The 24902-nt window shown below is 38.7% G+C and overlaps 1 protein-coding gene and 1 long non-coding RNA gene across 3 annotated transcripts; one reads left to right on the forward strand and one right to left on the reverse strand.

The window, feature by feature from the left end:
- Nucleotides 1-5050: 5050 nt before the first annotated feature.
- On the reverse strand, nt 5051-14049 carry LOC102504539 (histone H2A.V). The gene is made up of 5 exons (XM_032484341.1): nt 13864-14049; nt 10523-10600; nt 8250-8363; nt 6081-6210; nt 5051-5404 (listed from the first exon to the last, which is right to left on the reverse strand). The coding sequence occupies exons 1-5, from the start codon at nt 14032-14034 to the stop codon at nt 5343-5345; spliced, it is 555 nt and encodes a 184-aa protein (XP_032340232.1). The 5' UTR covers nt 14035-14049; the 3' UTR covers nt 5051-5342.
- A 4-nt stretch (nt 14050-14053) lies between these two features.
- On the forward strand, nt 14054-23911 carry LOC116665071. Of its 2 annotated transcripts, none has more exons than XR_004321662.1 (2): nt 14054-14606; nt 14801-23911. It is a non-coding gene; the product is annotated as an uncharacterized LOC116665071 (long non-coding RNA). The 2 variants fall into 2 exon arrangements; XR_004321661.1 differs by having other exon boundaries at nt 14054-14557.
- Nucleotides 23912-24902: the final 991 nt, after the last annotated feature.

The following is a 24902-nucleotide window of genomic DNA, read 5'->3' on the forward strand; positions in this document are numbered from 1 at the left end:
GGCTTACTCAAAAGCCAAACAAACAGAACGTGCACCAACAAAGCCCTCTGAAATGACTCTAAATCAAAGCCCCTCCTAAGCAGATCAAGAATCTTGCTTAAAATCTGATTCATATATATGAGAAGCAAATGTCCTTTAATCAGCACCCTCAGCCCTTGATTCAACTTGGCACATATCCAAGTGGAATCTTGTTTCACTAAATCATCAAAACCTCTCAGTCATCTAATTTAACAAAATCTGGTCTAAGAACAACTTCTCTATCAAGAAATAACAGGACAAACAGAGAATAAAAACAGCAGGCAAATAGATGAATTACGTGGTAAAACATAGGAAAATATTAATTGAAGAATCTAGGTGGTAGGTATAAGAATTATTCATTGTATAGTTACTTTAACTTTTCTGCATGTTGAAAAATTTTTATAATAAAATATTGTCAAACAAGAACCAGTGTATTATCAACAAAATGAAAAGGCAACCTACTGAATGGGAGAAAATATTTGAAAATCACGTATCTCATAAAGGGTTAATATACAAAATGTATAAAAATGACTCATACAACTCAATAGCAAAAAAAAAAAAAAAATCCAATTAAAAATGGGCAGAGGATCTGAATAGACAATTTCCCAAAGATATACAGATGGCCAACAGGCACATGGAAAGATGCTCAACATCACTAGTCATCAGGGAAATGCAAATCAAAACCACAGTGAGATACCATCTCACACCTATTAGAATGGCTATCATTAAAAAGGCAAGCCATTGAATATATGTATGTATATGCATGACTGGGACACTGTGCTGTGCACCAGAAATGGACACACTGTAACTGATGGTACTTCAAAAAGAAATAAAAGTACAAAAAGACAAGCAATAATAATAAATGCTGGCAAAGATGTGGTAAAAGGGAACCCTTGTACACTGTTGGTAGGAACATAAATTGGTGCAGCCACTATAGACAACAAAATGGAGGTTCCAGGAAAAATTGAAAATAGAATATAATCCAGCAACTCCACTTCTGGGTGTTTTTCCAAAGAAAATGAAAGTGCTAAAAGATATATGCAACCTCATGTTCACTGCAGCATAATTTACAATAGCCAAGATATGGAAATAACCTAAGTTTCTATCAAGGGATGAATGGATAAAGAAAATGTGGTATATAAACAAGATCTTACTGTACAGCACAGGGAACTACATTCAATATCTTGTCACAATCTAGAATGAAAAAGAATATAAAAAAGAATCTCTCTATATAACTGAATCACTATGCTGTACACCAGGAACTAACACATTATAAATCAACTACACTTCAATTTAAAGAAAGGAAAAAAAATGTGGTGTACATATACAATGAAACATTAGCCATAAAGAATAAAATCTTGTATGTATATGCACCCCAATGTTCATAGCAGCACTATTTACAGTAGCCAAGACATGGAAGCGACCTGTCCATCAACAGATGAACAGATAAAGATGTGGTGTATTTATACAATGGAATACTACTCAGCCATAAAAAGGATGAAATAATGCCATTTGCAGCAACATGGATGGACGTAGAGATTGTCATACTAAGTAAGACAGAGAAAGACAAATATCTTATGATATCACTTATATGTGGAACCTAAAAAAAAATGACACAAATGAACTTATTTACAAAGCAGAAACAGACTCACATAGAAAACATACTTATGGACTACCAAAGGGGAAAAGGCAGATACAAGCTAAATTAGGAGTTTGGGATTAGCAGATACAAATTACTATATACAAAATAGATAAACAACAAAGTCCTACTGCATAGCATAAGGAACTATATTCAATAGCTTGTAGTAACCTATAATGAAAAAGAATATATTTATGTATACATATATATATTTATGAATCGCTATGCTGTACACCAGAAACCAACACAGCACTGTAAATAGAATATACTGCAACTGAAAACAAAAAAAGACATCTTGCCATTCCCAACAACATGGATGGAACCTGAGGGCATTATGCTTAGTGACATAAATCAGACAGAGAAAAACAAATGCCGTATCTCGTATGTGGAACCTAAAACAAAACCAAAAACCAAGCTCATAGATATCTGAGAATAGATCAATGGTTATGAGAGGCTAGGGGTGGGGTGTGGGAAGTGGGTGAAGGGAGTCAAAAGGCACGAACTTCCAGTTATAAAATAAGTCATGGGATATAATGTACAGCATGGTGACAATAGCTACTAATTCTGTATTGCATATTTGAAAATTGCTAAGAGGGTAGATCTTAAAAGTTCTCAATATAAGAAAAGAAATTCTGTTAACTATGTACGGTGATGGATGTTAGTTAGACTTACTGTGATTGTTTTGCAATATAAACAAGTTCTCAATCCTTATGTTGTACGACTGAAACTAATGTCGTATGTCAATTATACCATAATAAAAAAGAATCACAATAAATTCAACCACAGGCACCAAAGCCAATAAGATAACATTTTTCATTCCCCCTTCAAGTTAGATACTCAGGCCATTTGTCATAACTCCCCATATAAATGTCACTCTTCATTCTCAAGACATTACTCATATTGCTTCTCTATACTGGATTTCTCCCAAATGCAACCCATTCTTCCAGACCCAGTTCAAGTTCTTAAAAAACCCTCTCCACTCAAGTGCTACTGCACACATCTGTGCTGTGCTATTTAAAACACAGGTTTGGAATGAAAGTGTTAAAGTAGTTCCACTGGGTCTTTATTTTAAATATAAAAAACCCCTCTTTTTAAGGCTTTCTTTTAAAGTTACCTATTATTATAGGTGAAACATGATGGCTGGGACACACTTTAAAACAAGTCAGTGGGAGGAAGGGGTGTACAGATGAAGCAAAGATGGACCATCTGTGGGGGTGAAGCCCAGAGCTCACGCCTGGGACAACAGTACAAAAATACATGACTGGGAATACAGTAGGTAGACAACTAGATACACTACCAAAAGGAAATAGATATTTGAAGCAATTATCTAGAAAACTCTAACCTAATTCTAGAATTGGTAACAGACCCTATTCTCTGTTAGATGATTTTGCTTTCTTTTCTATTGCTATTTTGGCTTCTGAAAACTACTGAAACTTTACACGTGGATAACTGTGGGACCACTCAATATAGAAACTTCTTCAAAATGATGTGCCAGTGTAATTAAATCAGAATTTGAAACTTTTTTCGTATCCTGCCTTGTAAATCAAAGAGCAAACGTTCTTTACAGAATTCCAGATGCAGAGGAATGATGGGCTATCACCTGATGGCAACCAAATGGAATCCCGGATTTGAGCAATGACCATTAATGGTGGCTAAAATGTTTTTTTTTTTTTTAACATATAATTTATTTATTTTTTGAGGGGGGAGGTAATTAGGTTTATTAATTTTTTTAGAGATCCTGTGGATTGAACCCAGGACCCTGTGCATGCTAAGCATGCACTTTATCACTTGAACTATATATATCCTCTCCCCAATGGTGGCTTAAACTCTTAATGTAAAAGCTGACAGAAAAGTTTATAATGGACGGAGTGGGTTGGCAGCATCCAAACCTACCACCAGTCTTAACATTACAAGATGCGAGACAGAGGCAGGTATCAGGTGCTCCCTGATGGGAAACAACAGAAGTACACAGTATCACCTATGAATTATTTTTGTGAAAAAGCAAAATGGAACAACAACAACAAAACCCTCTAAACCTGTCAGCTTATAGAAATATAGGGGACAAAGGAAATATTTTAAACACCATTAGGATGCACTTAGTAAAATAAACACTTAGAGACAATCCTATACGACACAAAACCCAGTTTCTTCAAAAGCTAAATTACAAGAAAAACAAAAAAAGGAAGAGAAACTCATAGATTAAAAAGAAACTTAAGAGCTGTAAGATGTAGAGTGTCTGGATCCTGATTCAAACAAACCAACTGTAAAATTATGAAACAACCAGGGAAGTCTGAATGCTAACTGGGTATCTGGTTTAAAATGAGCTGGCTGTCTAAGGCAATGGTATTGTGGTTATGGTCTAAAAAGAACCCCATCTTTAGAGACACAAACTTAAGTATGCAGACATGAAGATAAATCATGCCTGGAATGGGATTCAAACCAATTCACCGGGAGGAGGGCTCAGGTGGGGATACAGGTAGAAGAGAACTGATTACAGGATGACTGCTGAAGTTGGAGGATGAGTACACAGGGATTCATTAGACTATCTCTTTATTTTTCTGTATTTTTGAAAATTTCCATAATAAAATAAGATTTTAAAAATGAGAGTTTTGTTTTGATACTGCTGTATTATAAAACATTAAAGAATTTCCATTTTTAATGAAGACTTCCAGGCAGAAAAATATAATTTTCTGTTGGGCCATTAATTGGTACATTAACTTAAATCTTATAACAGTTACTTAGAAACTGACAAAGAAAAATCATTTTAAAAATATTGTACAAATCACTGAATGTTACTGTAGCAATAAAAGATCACTGAAAGTTGGAGTTTTAAACCAAAAGCAGAAAACTCTGAAACTGAACTTTAATTCTAGGAAAGACTGTGGGCTCTGAAGTCAGCCAAATCTAGGTTTGTATCCTAGTTCTGTATCCCTTTCCTATCTACTAGATAAATGTTTTCTGGCAAGTCATTTAACTTCTGTGAGCCTCAGGTTCCACATCTTTGAAGTGGAGATAATAAAATTTCTTCATCAGTAAAGCACTTAGCACAGGGCCTGCCAGAGAGTAAGTGCTCAGTAAGTAATTCGATTAATTCCACTATCCTATTCTAAATGCACGTTTTCATATTCTAACATCTCTGAAATTGGGATGCATCTCATAATTGATGGCATTATCACTTAATTGGCAGTTTTTCTTTCTCTAGTGGTATGTAAAATAATGGTGCATACTACAGATAGCATCTCAGTTTCTTTTTTTTGTTTCAATATAATATGGTATCAATCATGATAAAAGTACAGATTCCCAATTTCCGTCTTAAGATTTTTCTGTATAGCCAATAAGAAATTTTAAAAATTTCCAAGTAGGAGCAAAATATTTCCAGTGCAACACAAATAGAACAGTTTTGAGACAAATTATTATTTTTTTTAAAAAATGGTTTATCAATTCCATTTTTGTATAAAACACATGGAGAAACCTAGCCAATCAACACACAACTGTTGCCACATGAAAAGGTACTTTTATCAAACTTTGAGTCTAAGAACGTACAAATGTTTCTCTTATCATGTCTACAGTAATTGTCTATGCTTTCCCATTTAACTGTTTTAAAAATTCCACATATCCCCATTATTTCTTCTGTCCCAGTTACAGTACAATGACAGGGAGGAAGAGGGTTGGTTAAATCAACTCTCTAAGCAGTTTTCTGCTGTCCCTTCTTTCCAATCAGAGACTTGTGGATGTGAGGGATCACACCTAGAATCAAATGAAAAGAAACAGTATTAAGTAAAACAAAAAAAAATTTAGGCTGGCTATATTTTACCACTTCAGGGCCTCAACCAAAAACAGCAATTATACAAAGAATGAAATCTTCCTGTTAAAATATCTATACAAAGGGGTCCTGTCTTGGGGTCTGAGAACCCAACTCTAAAACTGTATGTAAAATGGTGTGACTTTATGTGCTTTTTTTGAGGAGAGTAACCAACCACAGCTTTCAAGAGGTTCTCCAAATGTGATCAAAAAGGAATTAGGAACCACCAATATATATCTCACCCTCAGTGATCGTGACTCATTCAATTACCTCACCCCTGACTTACAGCATCGTATTAAGCGACTAGTTTCTTAATAATTTTTCAAATACATTTTAAAGTATATGGGAAATATATTAAACACCAGGTTTTAAGTCTCATACGTGAAATTTAGACAAAGAACTTACTAAAATAAAAGTAGTATTGTATACAGCTACAAGGAGAAGAAATTGTTATTCAGATCATAATGAAAAGAAGTCTAGAACTGTAACAGACAACACTTTTGGAATTTAAGTTTCTATGTTTTCTAGTTGGCTATACAAATGCACTGGATCACTGATCTGAAGTATGTATTGGTTATAAAGGCCAGTAACAATATAAGCTGAAGAGGAAATAATACACACCACCCCCAGCTATGGTAGCCTTGATAAGAGAATCCAACTCTTCATCACCACGGATGGCAAGCTGCAAGTGGCGAGGAGTGATCCGCTTAACTTTGAGATCCTTGGAAGCATTACCTGCCAGCTCCAGCACCTACAAAGCATCCATGAGGTAACACGTCAAACAAAGGGTGAAGGGTTTAAGGATTCAGTTTAGACTTGTAATTACTATAGTATCTACACATAAAACACACGAGATATGTATATAAACAAGAATTTTTTTTCAATTTTCTATAATGCTTTTATAGAACTCATTACGTCATTTGGCCCTTTTATATTCATTCTCTGTAAGAGAACAAGAAACTTGAGCAAAAATCCACTTCTACAGAAAGAAATAGGGACAAGCGATAATACTGTCCCTTAGCCAAGATTCTACATGTGAAAATCTAGAAAAATAACATATTTTAATATACCCATGTAGTCTATTTTTTTCATAGCCCTTAACATCTGGAATTTATTTCTCAGCACTAGTAGAAAAGTTGTAAAATACAATTAAAGTAATTTCCTATTCAGAGTTTTAAACATTATGGGCCATATAATCTATAGGCAACAAGCTAGAAGTCCTGTATTCTATATTGGAAACTTTCAACTTGAGGAATTTCAAAGTTCTACATGGCTATAAAACTGTGGGTTTTAATTTTTTAAATCTGGTGCTTCCATAGACTGTACTGGCATTATAAAACCTTTGATGGAAGTAATACAAAAATAACTCCACAGAGCCTCCTCACTAAAACAGAGTGATAGGAAGCCTTGGTGCACATCCGAAGCAATCAGCATGCTTTAAAAACCACCAGTACCCTACTCCATTCTCCCCTAGGACTCTGACTGGCCTGGGGTGAGACCTGGCACTAGTAGCATCTTTTGAAAGCAACCCAAATGATGCTAGCATGAGGCCAATGCTGAAAAGTCATTACCCCGACCTTAGATTTCAGTATTTCCTTTACCTCTATTAATGACTAAAATCCCAAAGTTAAATATCCGGAAAACACATACTGACTGCTTATATACATGTTTGTTGTTTAATCTTTACCTAAAAAATTGTAATCAAAGTTCCTAAGAATAAAGAAAATGGGAGTTTAGATGGGACTTGGAACATTCTGAGTCAGAAGCCTATGCCTCCACATGAGTGAACAAAATGCATACATTTCTGAAAAGTCTGCAGCTAAACAAATAAAAACTGGTGATAAAGGAGAAGGGAAAAGTGCTTCTCAACTGGTAGCAACACAAAAAATAATACCAGTGTAAAATCCCTGGGTTGTAATACAGTGAAGTTTCAACTATCAATGTTAAAACAATGTTAAATCTCCAACTGGATAAGAAATGACTTGGTAAGGTTAATGAAATGACAGTAGTGATAATTAACATACAGGTTAAACCCAAATCTTTCAACCTAGCTTCCAACCTTATCTTTCCTTAGTAACAACCTTCTCCTTGTTTCTCCTAGGTTGGCTATCTCCATCACTTGACTTGCTTGCTACTCAAATTACTCCCTGGCTTTGAATGTAGCTGAAGGAGTTTTGCACCTTCTCATTTGTTTTCCTTAGGAGGGACTGTGATAGAGAAGTGGTGGTCCATAACTTAAGAATTAAGAACTCTTGCCCAATTAACTTCTCTTCCTGAAATGTCAAACTAAGAAAGATACAGCACTTTATGCATACAACCATGCAGAGAACCAGAAGGATGGACTAGGTCTTTTACCAAATTTCATATCATCATAATATATTTGTGATTAAAAAAAAAAAGTATCATCACACTGGCAAAACTTTACCTCAATTCAAATCTTCATTAACTAAGAGTTATGCTGTAACTTCACAAGTATCACCTATTGGTTATATACATACCTCAGAGTTTGCTGAATTAGTAGTACAGTATTTAAATTATTTTACACTCATTTTTGTCAAGTCACTTAAAAATATGGATGTTGACCCCTACTTAACTTTTAAAACGAGTACACGAAAGTTCTATTTGACACTGGTACCAGGTAAACAGCCTGATATGATGCATCTAAAACTGCTATTAAAAGAAACCAACATGCACGTGTCTTTTTTGCTTCAAACCTATATTCCATGGGTTTCAGCTGTTTCTGTCTAGGACACCTCCAGGACTCCCGTATGTAACACTTCCTCCACTAACCTCAGCCGTGAGGTACTCCAGGATTGCAGCACTGTACACTGCAGCAGTGGCACCCACCCTTCCGTGGCTCGTGGTGCGAGTCTTCAAATGTCTGTGGATGCGGCCCACAGGAAACTGGAAGAGACCATCCAAATGGGAGGCATTGAAGTCTTAACATCACACTACTGAATGTAATCAAAGGCTGGATAACATAAGTAAACTATGAAATAAAAAATTTGGTCACACATATTAGAAGTCAAACCTATTTGGCAATTAACAGTTCTTAGGGCTGTGTTTTATATCCTAGTAATCAGCCCCAAATCTTCGTGCCTGCTTTTACGCATCATGAGGAGAGAATAAAAGTTAAAATAACCATATTCCTATGCAGTTAATTTCTTCACATAGTAGGCTTATGTGACTTTAAACCTCTACCACCTTCTTTAGACCCCAATTTCACTCTTCTTTCCTCAGTTTCAAGAGGTGACCTGATAGCTAAGAAAACCAAGACTAAAATGTCACTGTGACTTTCTTTCCACTTTCTGAGAATACGTCCTTACTCATTTCCAAAGTATCCTAATCCCACTTGTCTGTGTCTTTGAAAACTCCCACCCACAACGTTCTCACGGAGCCCTGTTACTGCTTCAACATTTCAATAGATCCAATTACTTCCTTTTCACTGGCCCACTTCCTTCTGCACACCTCACTGAAAATGTCTCTGCACGTATACAGCAACTGCGTCCACTTAGTCTAGACACCTCCTTTCCAAAGGCAAAATTTAAAAGCAAACTCTGAAATCCCTATTTTCTTGTCATCCATTTTCTCCCAATCCAAACTTGCCTTCTGTTAAACACAATTCTCAAAGGCCAGCAGTAATATTTCAATTACCAAATCAAATAGCCAATTCTAGGTTGCATGCTTAAGGAGAAAAAGCACACCTGTTTTGTTTACATTCCTTCCCTAACTGTATGCTCTCTAGGACCAGGATCCATGCCTCACTCCTTTTTCCATCCTCAGTGACTGGCATGTTGTCTGACACAGAGGACCTCAAAAACCATTTCTTCATGGGTTGCAGCGATCACACGGAGTTCTAATGCTAACTCTGACCTCTTTTCCTTCTTTGACTGAAATACCATGTCAAATACGGTGAGGGGTCCACCAAAGTCCTTTTGTTCCTTTCTCATGCTCTACTTCGGAAACTCAGCCACAGTACAAACTACCAGTTTTACGTTAAATGATCTTAAATTTGTAATTCTTTCAATCACAATCCTTGGGAAGCGGAACTTCAATCTGTACCTTTTGGACATTTTCACATGGGTGTTTTGGTGGAACTTCAAAATGATGCCATTTAAATTCATTATTTCATAACCTGCCCCTACTACAAACTCCTCAGCCCCTTAGGTTCTAAGCCTTAGAGAAATTTCCCTTTGACCTTCCTCTCAGCCCTATACCACTCTTCTCATTTTTTGGGTGACTTCTATTCCTTTCCATCCCACTCTGGTTCAAATATGTATTACCTTATCCCTAAAGCACTGCAAGAGCCTGTATCTGTCTTCTATCTCCCACTTCAAATAAATTCTAATTGAGATCTGCACGGTGCTCTAAAATACAGAATGTACCCATCAAGTGTATGTTCTCACCACCCCCACCTTGAGTACCACTAGGATCATGTCATCTTCTTGCTCAAAAATTTTCAACGGCTCATCACTACCAAAAGGATAAAAATTCAAACCTTATAGTCTGGCCTTAAAACTTTCCTGTTTAAAAAGTATCTCTCATATGTAGAGAATAATTCTTGAAGTCGCAACAATTCAACAATTCCAATATATTAAGTTTGAAACTATTTAGTGTTTTGAGTGTATCACTCAGTCTATAACTGAAGGTACCGTGAAAATATTCAGAGGACTAGTGGACACTTCACTGTTCTACCCAAGATTCTATCTCATCCTGAAAGTTAATGTAACACTACAAACACCTTTTTCAAACTAAAAATCACAGCATACTCACTTCAATATAATTGATAAAAGAACTATGAACATAAGTATAATCTAGAAATAGCAGATTTTAAGAGCAAAATTACCAAATTCATTTAAGATATTTTCATAACTTGTCCTCACTTAGAAGAGAATACAAACTAAAAGGTAGGTGCTATATTGATTTATATTTTGACCAATTAATCTCATTATTAAAGGCCAGTAGTACTACTATATTTTTGTACTTAAAGAAACATCTATGAGTCATGAATTACAACAGTAAAGAAAATAATAATGAATTACCACAGCACGGATATGTTTTACCTGTAGCCCAGCTCTCTGTGAGCGAGACACTGCCTTAGCCTTGGCCTTCCCACTGTCCTTTCCAGCTTTGCCTCCAGCCTAGATGAAAAAAAGTTCCAGATGAAGAATTGAAAATGCTATTTCAAATATATTTAGGAAACAAAATTCATTCTAGTTTTACTTTAGGTAGTTAAAAAATCTAGGTGATCACCTTCCTCAATTTTAAGTACACATGTGTTAGAGCACCATTTATTACTTTATATAAAAACGACATCAAACCTTGAATACTTAGCCAATTTTTCAAATTTCAGACTGAAGAATCTTCAAGTCACTGTAACTTTTACGTCAGAAATACTTTATAATAAAATGATTTTTTAAAATGTCAACCTCTATCATTCTGTAGAAATATTCAAAACTTAGCTCTTCTGGGAGAAAAAAAACCCTTCTTTAAAAAAATTTTAAAAAAACCTCAAAAAATTAAACACAGAATTACCACATGATCTGGCAATTCCACTTCTAGATACATACCCAAGGAACAAGAACAGGGACTCAAAAAGAAATTCTGTACATTCATATTCATAGCAGCATTATAAATAATAGCTAAAAGGAAGAAACAATCTAAATATCCACCGACATGACAGATGAATAAATAAACAAAATTGTGGTATATATATATATACTGGAATAGTATTTAGCTAAAAAAAGAAATTCCAATACAGACTACAACATGGATAAACCTTGAAGACATTATGCTAAGTGAAGTAAGTCTGTCACAAAAGGACAAATAATGTATGATCCCACTTACATGAGGTACCTCGTCAAAATCATAAGAACAGAAAGCAGAATGGTGGTTACCAGAGGCTGGGGAAGAGGGTGGAATGCAGAATTACCGTTTAATGGGTACAGAGTTTCAGTCTGGGAAGATGAAAAAGTTCTGGAAATGACTGGCAGTGATGGTTTCATAACAATGTTAATGTACTTAACGCCACCGAATTGTACTCTTAAAAATGACAAAATGGTAAAAATGGTAAATTGTTGTGTATTTTATCCCCCGCCAAAAAAAGGTCAAACTTATTCTAAAGGGGTTAAACAAATACTACTCTACTGATTTAAATGAAATATTTCTAAAATAACCTGAATGGTCACAATTGGAACATAGTACAGAAATGCAATGGAATATTACGCAGCCATTTCAACAAATGACTTACAGATATGTGTTGATAGAGAGCAACTCACAGTACATAGCAGTGAGATTTTGCTTATGTAAAAATGAGGTATTGTAGAGTATGTGTACACATACATTTCTAGAAGGTCACACGATAGGTTAGAAAAGTTATTTGCCTCTAGGGAGGGAATACTAAATATCTGACTTTAAAGGGAAACCAATATTCTCTTTTGGACTGTTTGATTTTACTATTTAAGTCTATTATTTCTTCTCTGTTAAAGAATATTTAAGAAATCAGTTTACAGGATTGGCTAGCTGTTTGAGGGTCTGTATTTTTGAAATAGAGGGTAAGCTTTGAAATGCCATAGCCTCCTTGTTCTGCTTTCCTTAAGATACTTTTTAAGCTAAAAAAAATCAACGATGTATAGCAACCTCCCCCACCAACTGTATGTCTCAGCTGATTTAATGTTTATTTCCCAAAACCACATGGGGGAAAAAAAGGCCTTGGCAGGTATTAGAAGGAAAAAAAAAGCTATAACTAATTAATACCTCTTTCTTACATTTAATAATTTAACGAGAGATTAATTTTAGTTTAACAGAGAGAATTGAGAATCTCTAGATTTCTACCAGAATGCCTCCTCATATATTTTAATAATTTCTGACCATATTGCTATACAAGAAAAAGATATCCCCTAAGTTCTTGATTTGAGGTCAGTTCAAGTCACAATATATTCTCATTTATTCTTCAAATAAATCTTTTCAGCTCTATTTGCCCTAATGTAAAACATTTAAAAACCTCTCAACTGGTGCATGAGTATAAAATTATAATCGCTATTTGATTGAATTACAAAATAAGTAGTAGTTACGAATTAAAGGCTACCAACTGCAAAACTCCTCAGGCTTCCCAATTTACTGTCAATTTTATCCTTACTGTTTCAAATCCATCATATTTGCGGCTTTAACCTATTTGCTTTTTAAGAAAGTAGACATGAAATCAGTTTTTAAAAACCCAGTAAGTTTAATGACTATTTGCAAGGCTTGGAGACTTCAGATAAATTTATTATACTTAACAGAAACAAACTGTTACAGTATCAAAGTTGTATAAATATAAAACTGTACAGTAAGTGAATAATTACTTTCTTTTCATAAGCGCCTCAAACTCTGTATACACCCTTCCAACTTTGTCCATTTTAATACGTTTGATAACTGAGAAACAAAATACAAGCTCTATAAACCTTTATTCTAAGAACTGAATTAGCATTAAGCATCTTGGTAGAAAACATGCCTGTGGAGCCAGCCAGAGTACATTTCATTGAGAAAAAATTGAAAACTGGATACCAAGATACTTTCATACCAATTTAACAGACACAAACTCAATTCCCCTTAAGTTCAAATTTTTCAAAACAAGAATGACAACTCAATGCCTCCAGTATTTTTAGCTTATGCCAAATTGTCTGTATTTTTAGCTACTGGTAAAGGGACAGCCAGTATATGGCGTGTCGCTAGAGATTAAATGAGTGACATCTCGAGCAAAACAGTTACAGGGTAGATGTAATCTGTGCCTGAGTCCGCTTGTGTTAGTGCTTCGGTTAAGCCACCCCAAGTTAACTTCACACTGCAAGTTACAGAGACCGGGTGCAACCTCCCAGAAGGTCGATCTCAGTTCTAAGACTTGCGAACGTCACAATAACCACAATTTCTGTTTGTGGTTCGGCACCCGGCAGGGCTGTCTCCGGAGGGCGCTCGGGCGGACACCGCTCGTCGCTACCTCACTCCCGCGCGGGGCACGGCCAGCCTTCAGCGCCTTCTCTCAACTTCACAATGGGCCAAGTTCTCTGCACTCCCGTTCCCCCAAAGCCGCACTTTTCCTACGGAGCTCTGCATCTCAGCACAGAACCACGCACAGTTCAGGACTCAGAGTCGGTCGCAGGAGCTGCGGAGGTGCTGCGCTGCCGCGAGGGTTGCGCGGCTCAGGGCCACCCCCTCCTCGGCCCTCTCATCTCGATTCGCGCCAGCGCCCCAGCTGGCGAAGCCGGGACCGCCTGCAGCCCCGCCGCCTGACGCCCGCCCCGCCGCCGTCGTCGTCGTCGCCGCCTGACGCCCGCCCGCCTGACGTCCATCGCCGCCTGACCCCGGCCGCCTCAACAGGTAGCGGCCCCGCCCGGCCACCGCCGCCCGGCCGCCCCGCAGCTCTCACCATGGTCTCGGCCGCTCCCGCCCTCGGTCCCGCCGAGCCGCCGCCGCCGCCGCCGCCGCCGCTCTCGCAGCACCGACCGCTGCCACCACTGCCGCCGCTGCCTCCGGAGTCGGGACAATAACCGAGGCCCGCCTCACGCCGCCTCGGCCAATGCCCGCTCGCTTTGCTCATTTGAACCCCTGCAGCCGCCCAATCGTGCGCCTCCTTCTAGCCCGACCCCGCCCCCCGGCACCTCCTCTCTAACGGCTGTTTGTTTTTGCACACGGCACTCGGAGGCGGGGCCTCCGGCCCCAACACAGGCGCGCCTGTGCGCGACCCGGGGCGGGGCCAAGCGCCGCTCTTCGCCTATCGCCAAGGCTCGAGCCTGATGAACCGAGGGACTGACCAAGGATAGCGGACAGCTGGCGGAAGTCGGCCAATAAGAACATCGCCCGCGAGCAAAGGAGGCGGGCCGCGAGGAACGATAGCGAGTTTAGCCAATGGATGGAAAGATTGGAGGCTGTGCTGGGTTTCCCGCCCTTTCTCCGCGACCGCTCTCAGGTGGTTTGGGAAGGAAACAGCTATCGCTGTCGCTTCTGCTGGTGGCTTTTCACAGATTCCGAGGATTTCTCCGTGCTAGCCGGGACTCGCTCTGCGGCGGGCACTGTTCCCAGGCCTGGCGGCCCTTCCCTTCGGCGTCTTCCGCTGGCGTTAGGTTAGCCATGGGGACGCCCAGCGAAAAGGGAGAGAATCTGGGAAATGGGGTCAGCGTCCCGGCGCCCGCTGCCAAGTTGAGGGACGGGCGCGAAGGGGAGGAGGAGGGGGGTTCTGCCCACGGCCGCTCCACCGGCCGGCCGCAGGGGGCGTGCAGGCCCGGTTGTCGCCGGGGCCCGGGCCCGAGCTCGGGGCTAGTTCTCACTCGTTGCAGGTTTAATGAAACCTTTGCTTCTTTTCACAGTTTCATGCTTTGGCCGCTCCGGGCAGCATTTCGGGTGCGGGGAGCCAACCGTCCCCGCGGAGATTTCGTTCTGGCGGGATTTTCCCAGGCTGGCATTTCAGAAGTATCACCAGGTGGGCAGATCCTGTCCCAAAGTGTGAATTCTCTTACTTCTGACACGGAGGAAGCAACATGGGGGACTCCGAGTCTTTGAGGAAATGTAACTTGAGTAATTGGAGGAAAGGAAGCGGATGAACTTCTATTTAAGTTTGGAAAAATACAAGTGAAAGTGTAGACGAGCGTGAGGAAGGAGGGGCCAGTGAAATTGCAGGCTTGGAGCAGTGTGCCCAGATAAACGGAAAAGCTGAAAGCTAGGTAGAAGAGTTAGGAGTTAATTCAGTAAGCGATAGTCATTAACAATGTCTATTGCTTATCGCTGCCCCTCCTTTTGTGTTTCTGCCCTTAGTGAATGGCATTACAAGTCTGCCAGAGCAGCCACCTGTGAGTTCACCTTCCACAAATCACCTAGTACCTACTGTTTGGAGGCACCGTGCTAGGTACTGGGGTTTCAGAGGTTGGCAAAGTAGACCTGTCCCTGTCGTCACTGCCCTTTACAGCAGGGATCAGATAGTAAAGAAGTAAATGTACATAGAAGGAAAAGAAAAGGGTGCTTTGAGAGAGAAGCAGAGGGAATGTAATTTAGATAGGGTGTAATTTAGCAGAGTGCAATTGCACGAAGAAAGCAAATATAAAGGCTCTTGAAGTGAGAAGGATTTGTAAGAAGGGACTTAGAGCAGGCTAGTGTGGCTGCTGCAGTTCTGACTAGATCCTTCTGTTTCCTGAATAGCAAATCTGGCTTTTTTTTTTTTTTTTCCATGTGCATTGCCACTGATTCACTTTAGCCTCTGTCATTTTTCTCCTGGATTAATGCAAAAATCTGTTAACTAATTTCCTATCCTCTTTCTTCAGTCCACCCTCTGCTCCTTCTAAAATACAAATCTTATTATATTTTCCTTTAACCTCATTGACTATAGAACAAAATCCAAATCCTTATCATGGTGTAGAAAGCCCTACATTTTCCTGGCCCCTGCTTATTTCGTGTTTTGTTGCTTCTCCCTACCACACTGAAACTCCACGCTGCCTGCTTTTGCCTTTGCTTGAAACAGTCCTTCATCTCCGCTTCTCTCTGGCTAACTTTTAATCATCCTTTTAGGATCAACACAGATATCACTTTCTTCAGCGTGTCTTCCTTGACATCCCTGATTTGGATTAAGTGCTCTTTAGCACCCAGTGTATTCTGCTGTTATCAGTCTTTATCATGCTGAATTGTGTTGGTCTCCTTTGGTGCACAGAACTTTCTTTTTAGGGTGTCACTCTTTTCTTGATGCAGTACCTAGTATCCTGTAAATGTCACTTGGCGAATGAAAAGAAAGAATACTAATTTTTAAGCCACTTAGATAGGCAGTGTGGTCTGTAGAAAGACTTGAGTTTGAATCTAGACTCCTTCACTTACTAGTTGTATGATCTCAGTGAGGGATTTTTTTTTTAATGCAGGGGGAGGTAATAGTGAGGGATTTAATATTATCTGTTGTGGGGGAGGGTATAGCTCAGTGGCAGAGTGCGTGCTTAGCGTATAGGAGGTCCTGGGTTCAGTCCCCAGTATCTCCATTTAAAAAAAATAATCTGTTTTGTCATTTGTAAAACTGAAAATAGCAATGCCTGTTTTACAGGTTTTGAGTACTTTCTCATACATCATTAATTCATTAGTTCTCACACATCATTAATTCATACCTCATTAATTCAATTCATTCTCATACATCATTAATTCAGTGATGTATGAGAAAGTACTTAGCACTGTACCTAGCATGTAATCAGTATCCAAAAAGTGTTAACTTCTTTCCTTAACAGGAAGTTTATTTTCTCACTACTCTCTACCCATCAGCCTTCATGTCATTGATTCAGATTCTGATGCAAATGGAGTCAGGTTGAAAGAAACTAGTTCTCATCACAAATGACAGTAATCCCTTTACTGATTTGTGTATCCTCTTTAGAGATGAAAGAAACATATTGAGGGCCACAGACTGAAGGAAAAATGGATGGAAATTTTCTGGCATCTGTAAACAGAAAAACTGCCTATTAATTTTATAAAGCAAGTGTGTTAGTGAATAAAGTCTAGTTTCCAGTGAATTAGGGTTGCCAAGAAGGCAGTATGAGCATAAGGAGCATGTCTAACCCAGGTCTTTTAGGTATTAACATCTATAAATGATAAACTACCAGAATTAGCAAATTATTCAGCCTTGCTGGATTTAACCCAGTAAGATAACAGTGTAATGGTTCTCAAAGTGTGGTCCTTAGACAGCAGCACCAGCACCACCTGGAACTGGTTAGAAATGCAGAATCTAACCCCCAACCCACACCTACTGATTCAGAAACTAGAGATGGGGTGCATGAAGCCCTTCAGGGGTTCTGGTGCACACTAAAATTTGAGAACCACTGGTAGAGTATAAGTTGTGCGTAATTCCAAAGCCCATTTCGAAACTGAGGCACTTACTCCCTTGGCTTCCGAGAGTGTTGACTGATCATTGCTCAGTAATCTTTTCCCAGGAATTATACTTGGCCAAAAGGAGCTGCATAACCCAAAATTAAACCCCTTTTCAGCAGGCAGCCTTCATTTTCTCATAGTAATGTTGCCAAGAGTGTTACTGTGGAATCGTAGTAAACTTTTTTTTTGCCAGGGGTTTACTTATTTATATTTTTTTTGTAGAGGTACTGGGGATTGAACCCAGGACCTCATGCATTCTAAGTACCCACTCTACCCTCCCCCTGCCAATGGCTTTTCTCTGTAAAACTTAGCCAATTTTTGATTGAGCAATATATACACATGTATAAAATTTCAGTGAAAAGATCTTCCCACCCCTGCCACAGTTACTCATTTTACCTCTGCATAAGCAATCAGTGTTGTCTGGATAGTAAAAGTATTTTATATTTTAGCCTTTAGAGAGGACAGCCTTAATGATTACATAGATTCAAGGAGTTTTTAATCCCTGTGTTCAGTGTTAAATTCCCTTTTAACACTGCAGTACTCTCCAAAATATTATAAAGTCTTTAAGAGATAGAAATTTTCTTTTGGTCACTCTAGTAAAGGACAGTCAAATTCTTCTCCTCCTCCTCCTTTTTTTTTTTTTTTTCCCCCCTTTTCTTTTCCAAACATCCCTGGAGGTTTAGGCCAAATCCATGTGGCCAGGCAGCTATTTCCATGAGCCAGAACCTGCCTGGTTCTAACGAGGTCAGTCAGGCACCTGCATTCAGCTTTGTGCTGCTGAGCCTGGGAGTCTGCAAACATGTTTGCTTGGCCTTCTGCTTTCCTGATAGGCTTTGCCAGTAAGGGAGCACTAGTGGGAATTGCAAGACTGGAGGAGGGGTAAGGGACTTACTCCTTTCTGTCTGCCTTCTGTTCCTCTGAGCATCACCACCCAGGCAGTACTCCTTTACTCTGGCAGCAGCAGCAGTTCCTTTGGTAGGAACAGCTCAATTAGCTTTTCTAACACGTGCAAAACCAGCCCCCGTGCTCCCTCCCCCTTCACCAGCACCAGCCAGCTTCTTCCTCAGAGTTCTGAGTTCTTTCTAGCTCCACAGGGTCCTTCTAGGTTGCTAAGGTTTTCCTTTTGTTTCTTCCAGGTATTTGTTGACCTCTGTACATCTTAGAGATCTCTTTTTACCCTTCAGCAGTTAACAACTTTATTTCCAGTTAATAATACTTTGTTAGTTCTCTCTGTTCAAATAGCTGGTGTGTTTTCTGTAACCTGGATGACCTTGACTGATAAGCCCATGAAAATATGTGTTTCTAACTTTGTATTATGGAAATTCTTAAACATACACAAAATAAAGAAAATAGTACAATGAATCAGATGTACCCTTCACACAACTGTAATGATCATCAACTCATGGCCATTTTTATTTTATATTCACATTTACATCTGCCCCTCCCCTAACTGGATTACGCTGAAGCAAATCCAAAGTAAAGCAAAGGGGCAACAAATGTTTTTACAGGAAAATAGCTTCCTTACAAAAACTGTGGGTCATCTTGAATTTGTATAATGTACATGCATTTCTTACCTAAACAGTAAGACAAAAAAGAGCAAACAAAAAGCAGAAGGAAGAAAATAATAAAGATTAGAGAGAAAAATAAATGAAACAATAAAAAAAAAATGAAACCAAAAGTTGGTCAACTAAAGGTCAACAAAATGGACAAATCTTTAGCTAGACAGAACAAGAAAAAAAATAAAATTACTAAGAAGTTAAAGAGGGGAAGTCACTACTGACATTATAGAAATAAAAAGGACTTTCAGGGAATACTTTCGTTTTGCTTTTTTGGTGGGAGGCGGGGGAGGTAATTAGGTTTGATTGATTGATTGATTTAATGGAAGTACTGCGGATTGAACCCAGGACCTTGTGCATGCTAGGCATGCACTCTACCACCAAGCTATACCCTTCCCACTCAGGGAATACTTTTGACTAACTGCCAGCAAATTAAATAACTTAGATGAAATGGGCAAATTGCTAGAAAGATATATATTACTGAAACTGACTCTAAAAAAAGTAGAAAGTCTGGATAGACCTATGACAAGTAAAGAAATTGAATTAGTGATTAAAAGTCTTCCTACAAAGAAGAGCCCAGCCTTCACTGTTGACTTCTAGCAAATGTTTAAAAAAGAATTAATACCAATCCATCACAAACTCTTGAAAAAAATAGGGAACACTTCCCCATTATATAATGCCAGTATTACTCTGATGTCAAAATGAGACAAAGATTAACAACAACACCCACAGGCCAATATTCTTTATAATTCAATGCAAGGTGCCATCTTACTAGAATAAGGACAAAAACCACTTGATCATCTCAATGGAGGCAGAAAAAGCATTTGACAAAACAACACTCATCAAAACAGTCAACAGCTAGGATTAGAAGGGAACTTCTTTAACCTGATACAGGTCATCTGAAAAACCCACAGCTAATATATTTAATGGTAAAAGACTGAATACTCACTCTCAAGATCAGGAACAAGACAAAGATGTCTCTCTCTCTCTTTTTTTTTTTTTTTTTGTAAGAACCACCGAGCACTTTATGGACGCCCAGCCAGCAGCCAGTCCTCTGTTGAGGGAGGGTAAAGATGTCTACTCTTGCCACCTTTATTCAGCACTATACTGGAGCTTCTAGTAAGGGCCATTAGGCAACAAAAGGAAATAAAAAGCATCCAGTTAGGAAAGGAAAAGAGTGGAACTATTTCTTTGCAGATGACATGATTTTGTATATGGAAAATCTTAAGGAATCCACAAAATGATTGAAGCGAACAAAGAAGTGTGGCAGTCTTGCAGGCTACGAGATGAATGTACAATATAAGTATTCCATACACTAGCAATGAATCAACTGAAAAGCACTTCTATTTATAATGGCAACTAAAGGAATAAAGTACTTGGGAATAAATTTCACAAAAGCAGCACAAGACATACTCTGAAAAGTTCCAAACATTGATGAAAGGAAGATCTAACCAGAATCTCAGCTGGCTTCTTTGTAGACATTGACAGAACCATCCTAAAATTCATATGGAAATATAAGAGAGCAAGAATAGCCAAAATAGTCTTGAAAGAGATTAAAGTTGAAGGATTCACTTCACGATTTCAAAACTTCTTCCAAATCTACAGTAATCAAGATGGTGTGGTACTGGCATAAGGATAAACATTGATCAGTGGAATAGATTGGAGTCTGTCTACGGTCAGCTGGTATTTGACAAGGATGTAAAGACAATGTAATGGGCAGAGCATAGTCTTCAACAAGTGGTGCTGGAATCTAAAGCAGATTTGCTTTTCTTCATTCATTCACATAGAAAATGGATTGCCAGGAAGTTGGTCAACATTTAACAATGAAATATTTAGGGTGATGAGTTTTGGGTTTTAAATTTTTTGGGGTATTTTCTAAATTGTCTTTGGCTATGTGTCAGCTTTATAAATACCGTTATGTAAAAAGGTGTTTAAAAATACTGCAGTTTTTCAAGCGGGAGAAATAAAATATAGAAATAATGTGATAATGGAACAGCTGACTACATTTTTCAACGGTTTAAGCTCATTCATCCTTAAACTTTGAGAGCCTACAATGTGTTAGGCATTGTGTTAAGTACTTCCTATACGTGCTTTTTAATCCTTATAACAAAGTGCCAAGTAGACTCTTATCCTCATTTTATAGACGAGAAAACAGATTCGGAAAGGTTATGTGAATGATTTCAAGTCATATGGCTGGCAGATGACAGAATGGGATTGGACTTCCGTTCTGTCTGGTTCTATCTCCTACCTTGAAAGCTATACAGATACAGACATACTTTTGCACACGTGAGCTTCCAAACTTGGTAAATCTTTTGTACTGTAATGTTTCTAAGCATATTCATCTTGTTATGCCATTTTCAGACCCTTCAAATTTATTCCCAGTGAAATTGAGATCTGGGAATGATTAAATGCTTTTTAGTATATCCATATTATGGAACATTATGCAGCCTGTTAAAATGAACGAGCTTGACTTAAATACACTAAGATCTCCAATATAAACTGTTCAGTGAAAAAAAATCAAATTGCAGAATAATGCATATAGTATAATTCAGTTTATAGTTAGCTAGATAAACTCGAGGTGGTAGATATGACTGTCCCTCTGTGAATGCACAGGAAGGGGACTTAAAGGCTTGACATCAGGCTGCTGACAGTAACTACCTCCAAAAAGAGTAAGGATGAGAATAAAAAATATGTTCTCATTCTGCTCTGTGTTCTTGTCTGAATAGTTTACAAGAATGCATGTAATGTTTTTGTTTACAAACCATGACAGGCGACGGGTCCTCTAAACTCATCTCTGCTTATTTGAATAAAAGTAGAAATACTACCTTTAATAAATGAAAGTCTTGGGCAAATGCTAAATCTTGGACAAGTGGGACACTGATACAACAGATCAAATGGGACTGTCCAGGGCAGACGCTGCCCATGGGAAGGATGAGGGTGGATGGGGAAGAACTGAAGAACAAGACTTCTTAATTTCCTTTTTATAGTTTCGATTTTGAAATATGTAAACATTATCTGTTAAAAGTTAAAGAAAAAAGCAAGATGTAAAATAGTGTATAGAATGCCAACATCTGTTTACTTTAAAAATCACCTGCCTATAATTTCTTTTTAAACAATATTTTGAGGCTTCTCAAATATGACTTGTAGTCAGTGAAAAGCCAAAAATACAAGGAAATTCTTTTGTTATTCCAAATAAAAAGTTCCTCAGCTTGCTATAAAGGGAAAAGTTAGGATTACAGTGTATAATAGTTCAATACAGATGTTTGGTCAAGATGAATAACAAACATAAATGCAGTAGCCAAAAGGAGTCACCTTGCAGACCTTTGGTACAGGGCGCAGGATGGCCCAGGGTCGCCGCTGCTGTACGTTTGTCACATTGTTGCCAGCATATCTTTTGGGTAGATTCCTAGAAGTGGGATTGCCAGATCAAAGGGTAGCTTCTTAGGTAATTTTGCTAGGTTTTGCCAAATGGTTTCACAGGTGATTATGTATTCCCACAGCAGTATATGAATGTGTCTGTTTACCCACAAAACTGGCGTTTGTTGTCAGACTGTTGGCTTTTTTTTTTTCTCCTCATTTGGTAGATGAGAAATGGTATCTTGGTATAGTTTAAATTCACACTTCTCTTGTTATAGATGAGATTGAACATGTTTTCATATAACTATGGACCATTTGTATTACTTTCTTCTATTTCTTATACATGTGTGATTTGCTTTTACCTTGATAATATTCAGAATCCCCAGGACCCAAATAAAGGATCCAGAAACTGCCATGGCAGAATAGTCATACTGTCTTAACTGCTGCCACTCTTTGGCCACAAGTAAGTTTGTAATGCCACAAAATGGTTCTAGCAGAGGGCGGTGACACTTGCCAATTATGGAGAGTTCAGCTCTTCTTTTGGGAGCCTGGATCAGTCTGGAGAGTTGGACTGGGAACATCCCCTTTGTCAGCCATCTGTTAATAGTTACTGAAATCTAACAATGCTGGAGCACCGTCTTGGCTGAGAATAGGTTAAATGTGCTCCTTGATTCAAAGTTAGTACAGTGAAAACATGACACTTCCTGGTGACTGAATCCTGGGAAGAGCAGATCTGTGGGCATAATGGGCATGCGGAAAGGCACACTGTTGGGCTTAAGGACCAAAGGATGCCTCCGGCCCTGCTCTAGAACTCATGTTAGCATCCATGACAGGCCTGGCCCTTAGAAGGTGGATCAGAGCAGCTTCTAGGGAAAATAGAAGAGCCAGCCCCATCAAAGTGTGGCCTTTGAAGGCCAAGTGGTAGGTACAGTGTATAAACACCTTAACAAAACCCCCCAAAATTCAGAATTCTCCATAAACTGTTTCTTGTCCACAAAAAGAAAACCTTGAGTTGATAAAGTTTGGGGAAAGTTGAGCACTTGTATTCAAAAGAGAGCCGGCAGCCCCACCAGATAAGGTGTGGTGTCAGATGAGCAGACAACTGAGACCCCACTTCCCCGATGAGTCACTTGCCTGAGTGATGTCACCAGCTGGGTTTTAACTGCCAGGAAATCAGCAGCTGCTGGGCTAGAACATTCCACTTTGCTGACAACAGCTCTCCTTCCTCCAGAAGACAGGTTCTGAGGAAGAATAGCAGAAAGCAAACATGCCCTCCCTTTTCATGTTATTTATACTAGGGAGTGAGGAACTTACCTTTCTGTTCTGAACTGTGCATTATAAGGGACACTGTGTATTCTGTGAACTCAGAGCTTCACAGAAAAGCTTCACGATCAGAAGCAGCTAGATGTAGGTATAAATTTTTTAATGTACAGACAGACAGAATTCACTGTAGGTTATATAACAAACTGAAAAAAGCCAACAAATTTTCTTATTCCTAAACTGAGCAATAGTCTCTTAACACAAAAGCTGGGGGCAACTGGATTATTAATTTTATTTGCAAGTTGTTTGCCTGAAAGGGAAATGCACACTATTGGATCTATGAAATTATCTATGAAACATAACCAGGAAATGGTCTGTTTATTAGAGCTCACGAAATAAAGACATTTGTCTCTAAAATCTGGAGGCTGGCAGTGTTTTGTTTTACTACCAGAGAAGATGTATTTGCCTGTGCCTGATTGAATGGAACCTAAAATAATGAAAATTAAATTACTTTTCAATTTCTGCATAAGAGTGGTTCGCTCTGTGGCACAGCTTAATAATAAGATATGTATGTTAGAAGATACCATGGAATATTGATAGCCATCAGTGTACTAACATGGATTCCTTCTTAAACCTATTGAGCTAATACAACATTTTTTTCAGTATAAATCAATACATGCACAAATGTGATGGCCATTTAATACTGTTGAGATTTTAAATGTTATGAAAAGATTTCAAAAGGATGTATGCTAAAGTATTTAACAGTACTTACCTTTAAGGCATGGATTTGGAGAAATAGCACATTCAATTTTTGTTTCTTTATGGTGATTCTCTTCTGTTCACATTTGTTAAAATGAGTATTCATTAATTTTTATAATGAAAGAAAGTTTGGAGATCGTAACACGCTAAAAAGATGCCTACCACTTATGAGGGGTACCAAATAAATGAAGCCAAGGACGACAGTTTTGAGGGTGGAACATTTAGGGAGAGCATCCCGGCAGAGTCCTGAAGGTGAGAAGATGGGGCAGCCCGTGTGATGGTTGTGTCTTGGCCAGTCCTGTACCCACAGGCTCGAAAGCCTCAGTGCATCCCCCGCCTCCAACTTCTGTTCTATAAACTGCCCTTGGGAATCCTGATCTATAGTTGAATAAATGGACCACTAAGCTCATTCTTACTAACTTGGCTCTTTCTTGGTTTGACACCTAGGTTAGGGAGAATACAAAATGACATAAAAGGAGCTATTTTCAGGTCCACATTGCTCTATGTCACTGATTTCATATTGAGCACCTTTCCAGTCCACTCCCGCGATGTGACTTTAACCATTTATGTTCTGGCAAGGACATGATTTTAACATATAGAGGGCGTGGTACTTATGATTGAGTTGAGTATCCTAAGCTGTTCACCCTGA

The sequence above is a fragment of the Camelus ferus genome, chromosome 7 (assembly GCF_009834535.1).
Source record: "Camelus ferus isolate YT-003-E chromosome 7, BCGSAC_Cfer_1.0, whole genome shotgun sequence".
NCBI lineage: Eukaryota > Metazoa > Chordata > Mammalia > Artiodactyla > Camelidae > Camelus > Camelus ferus.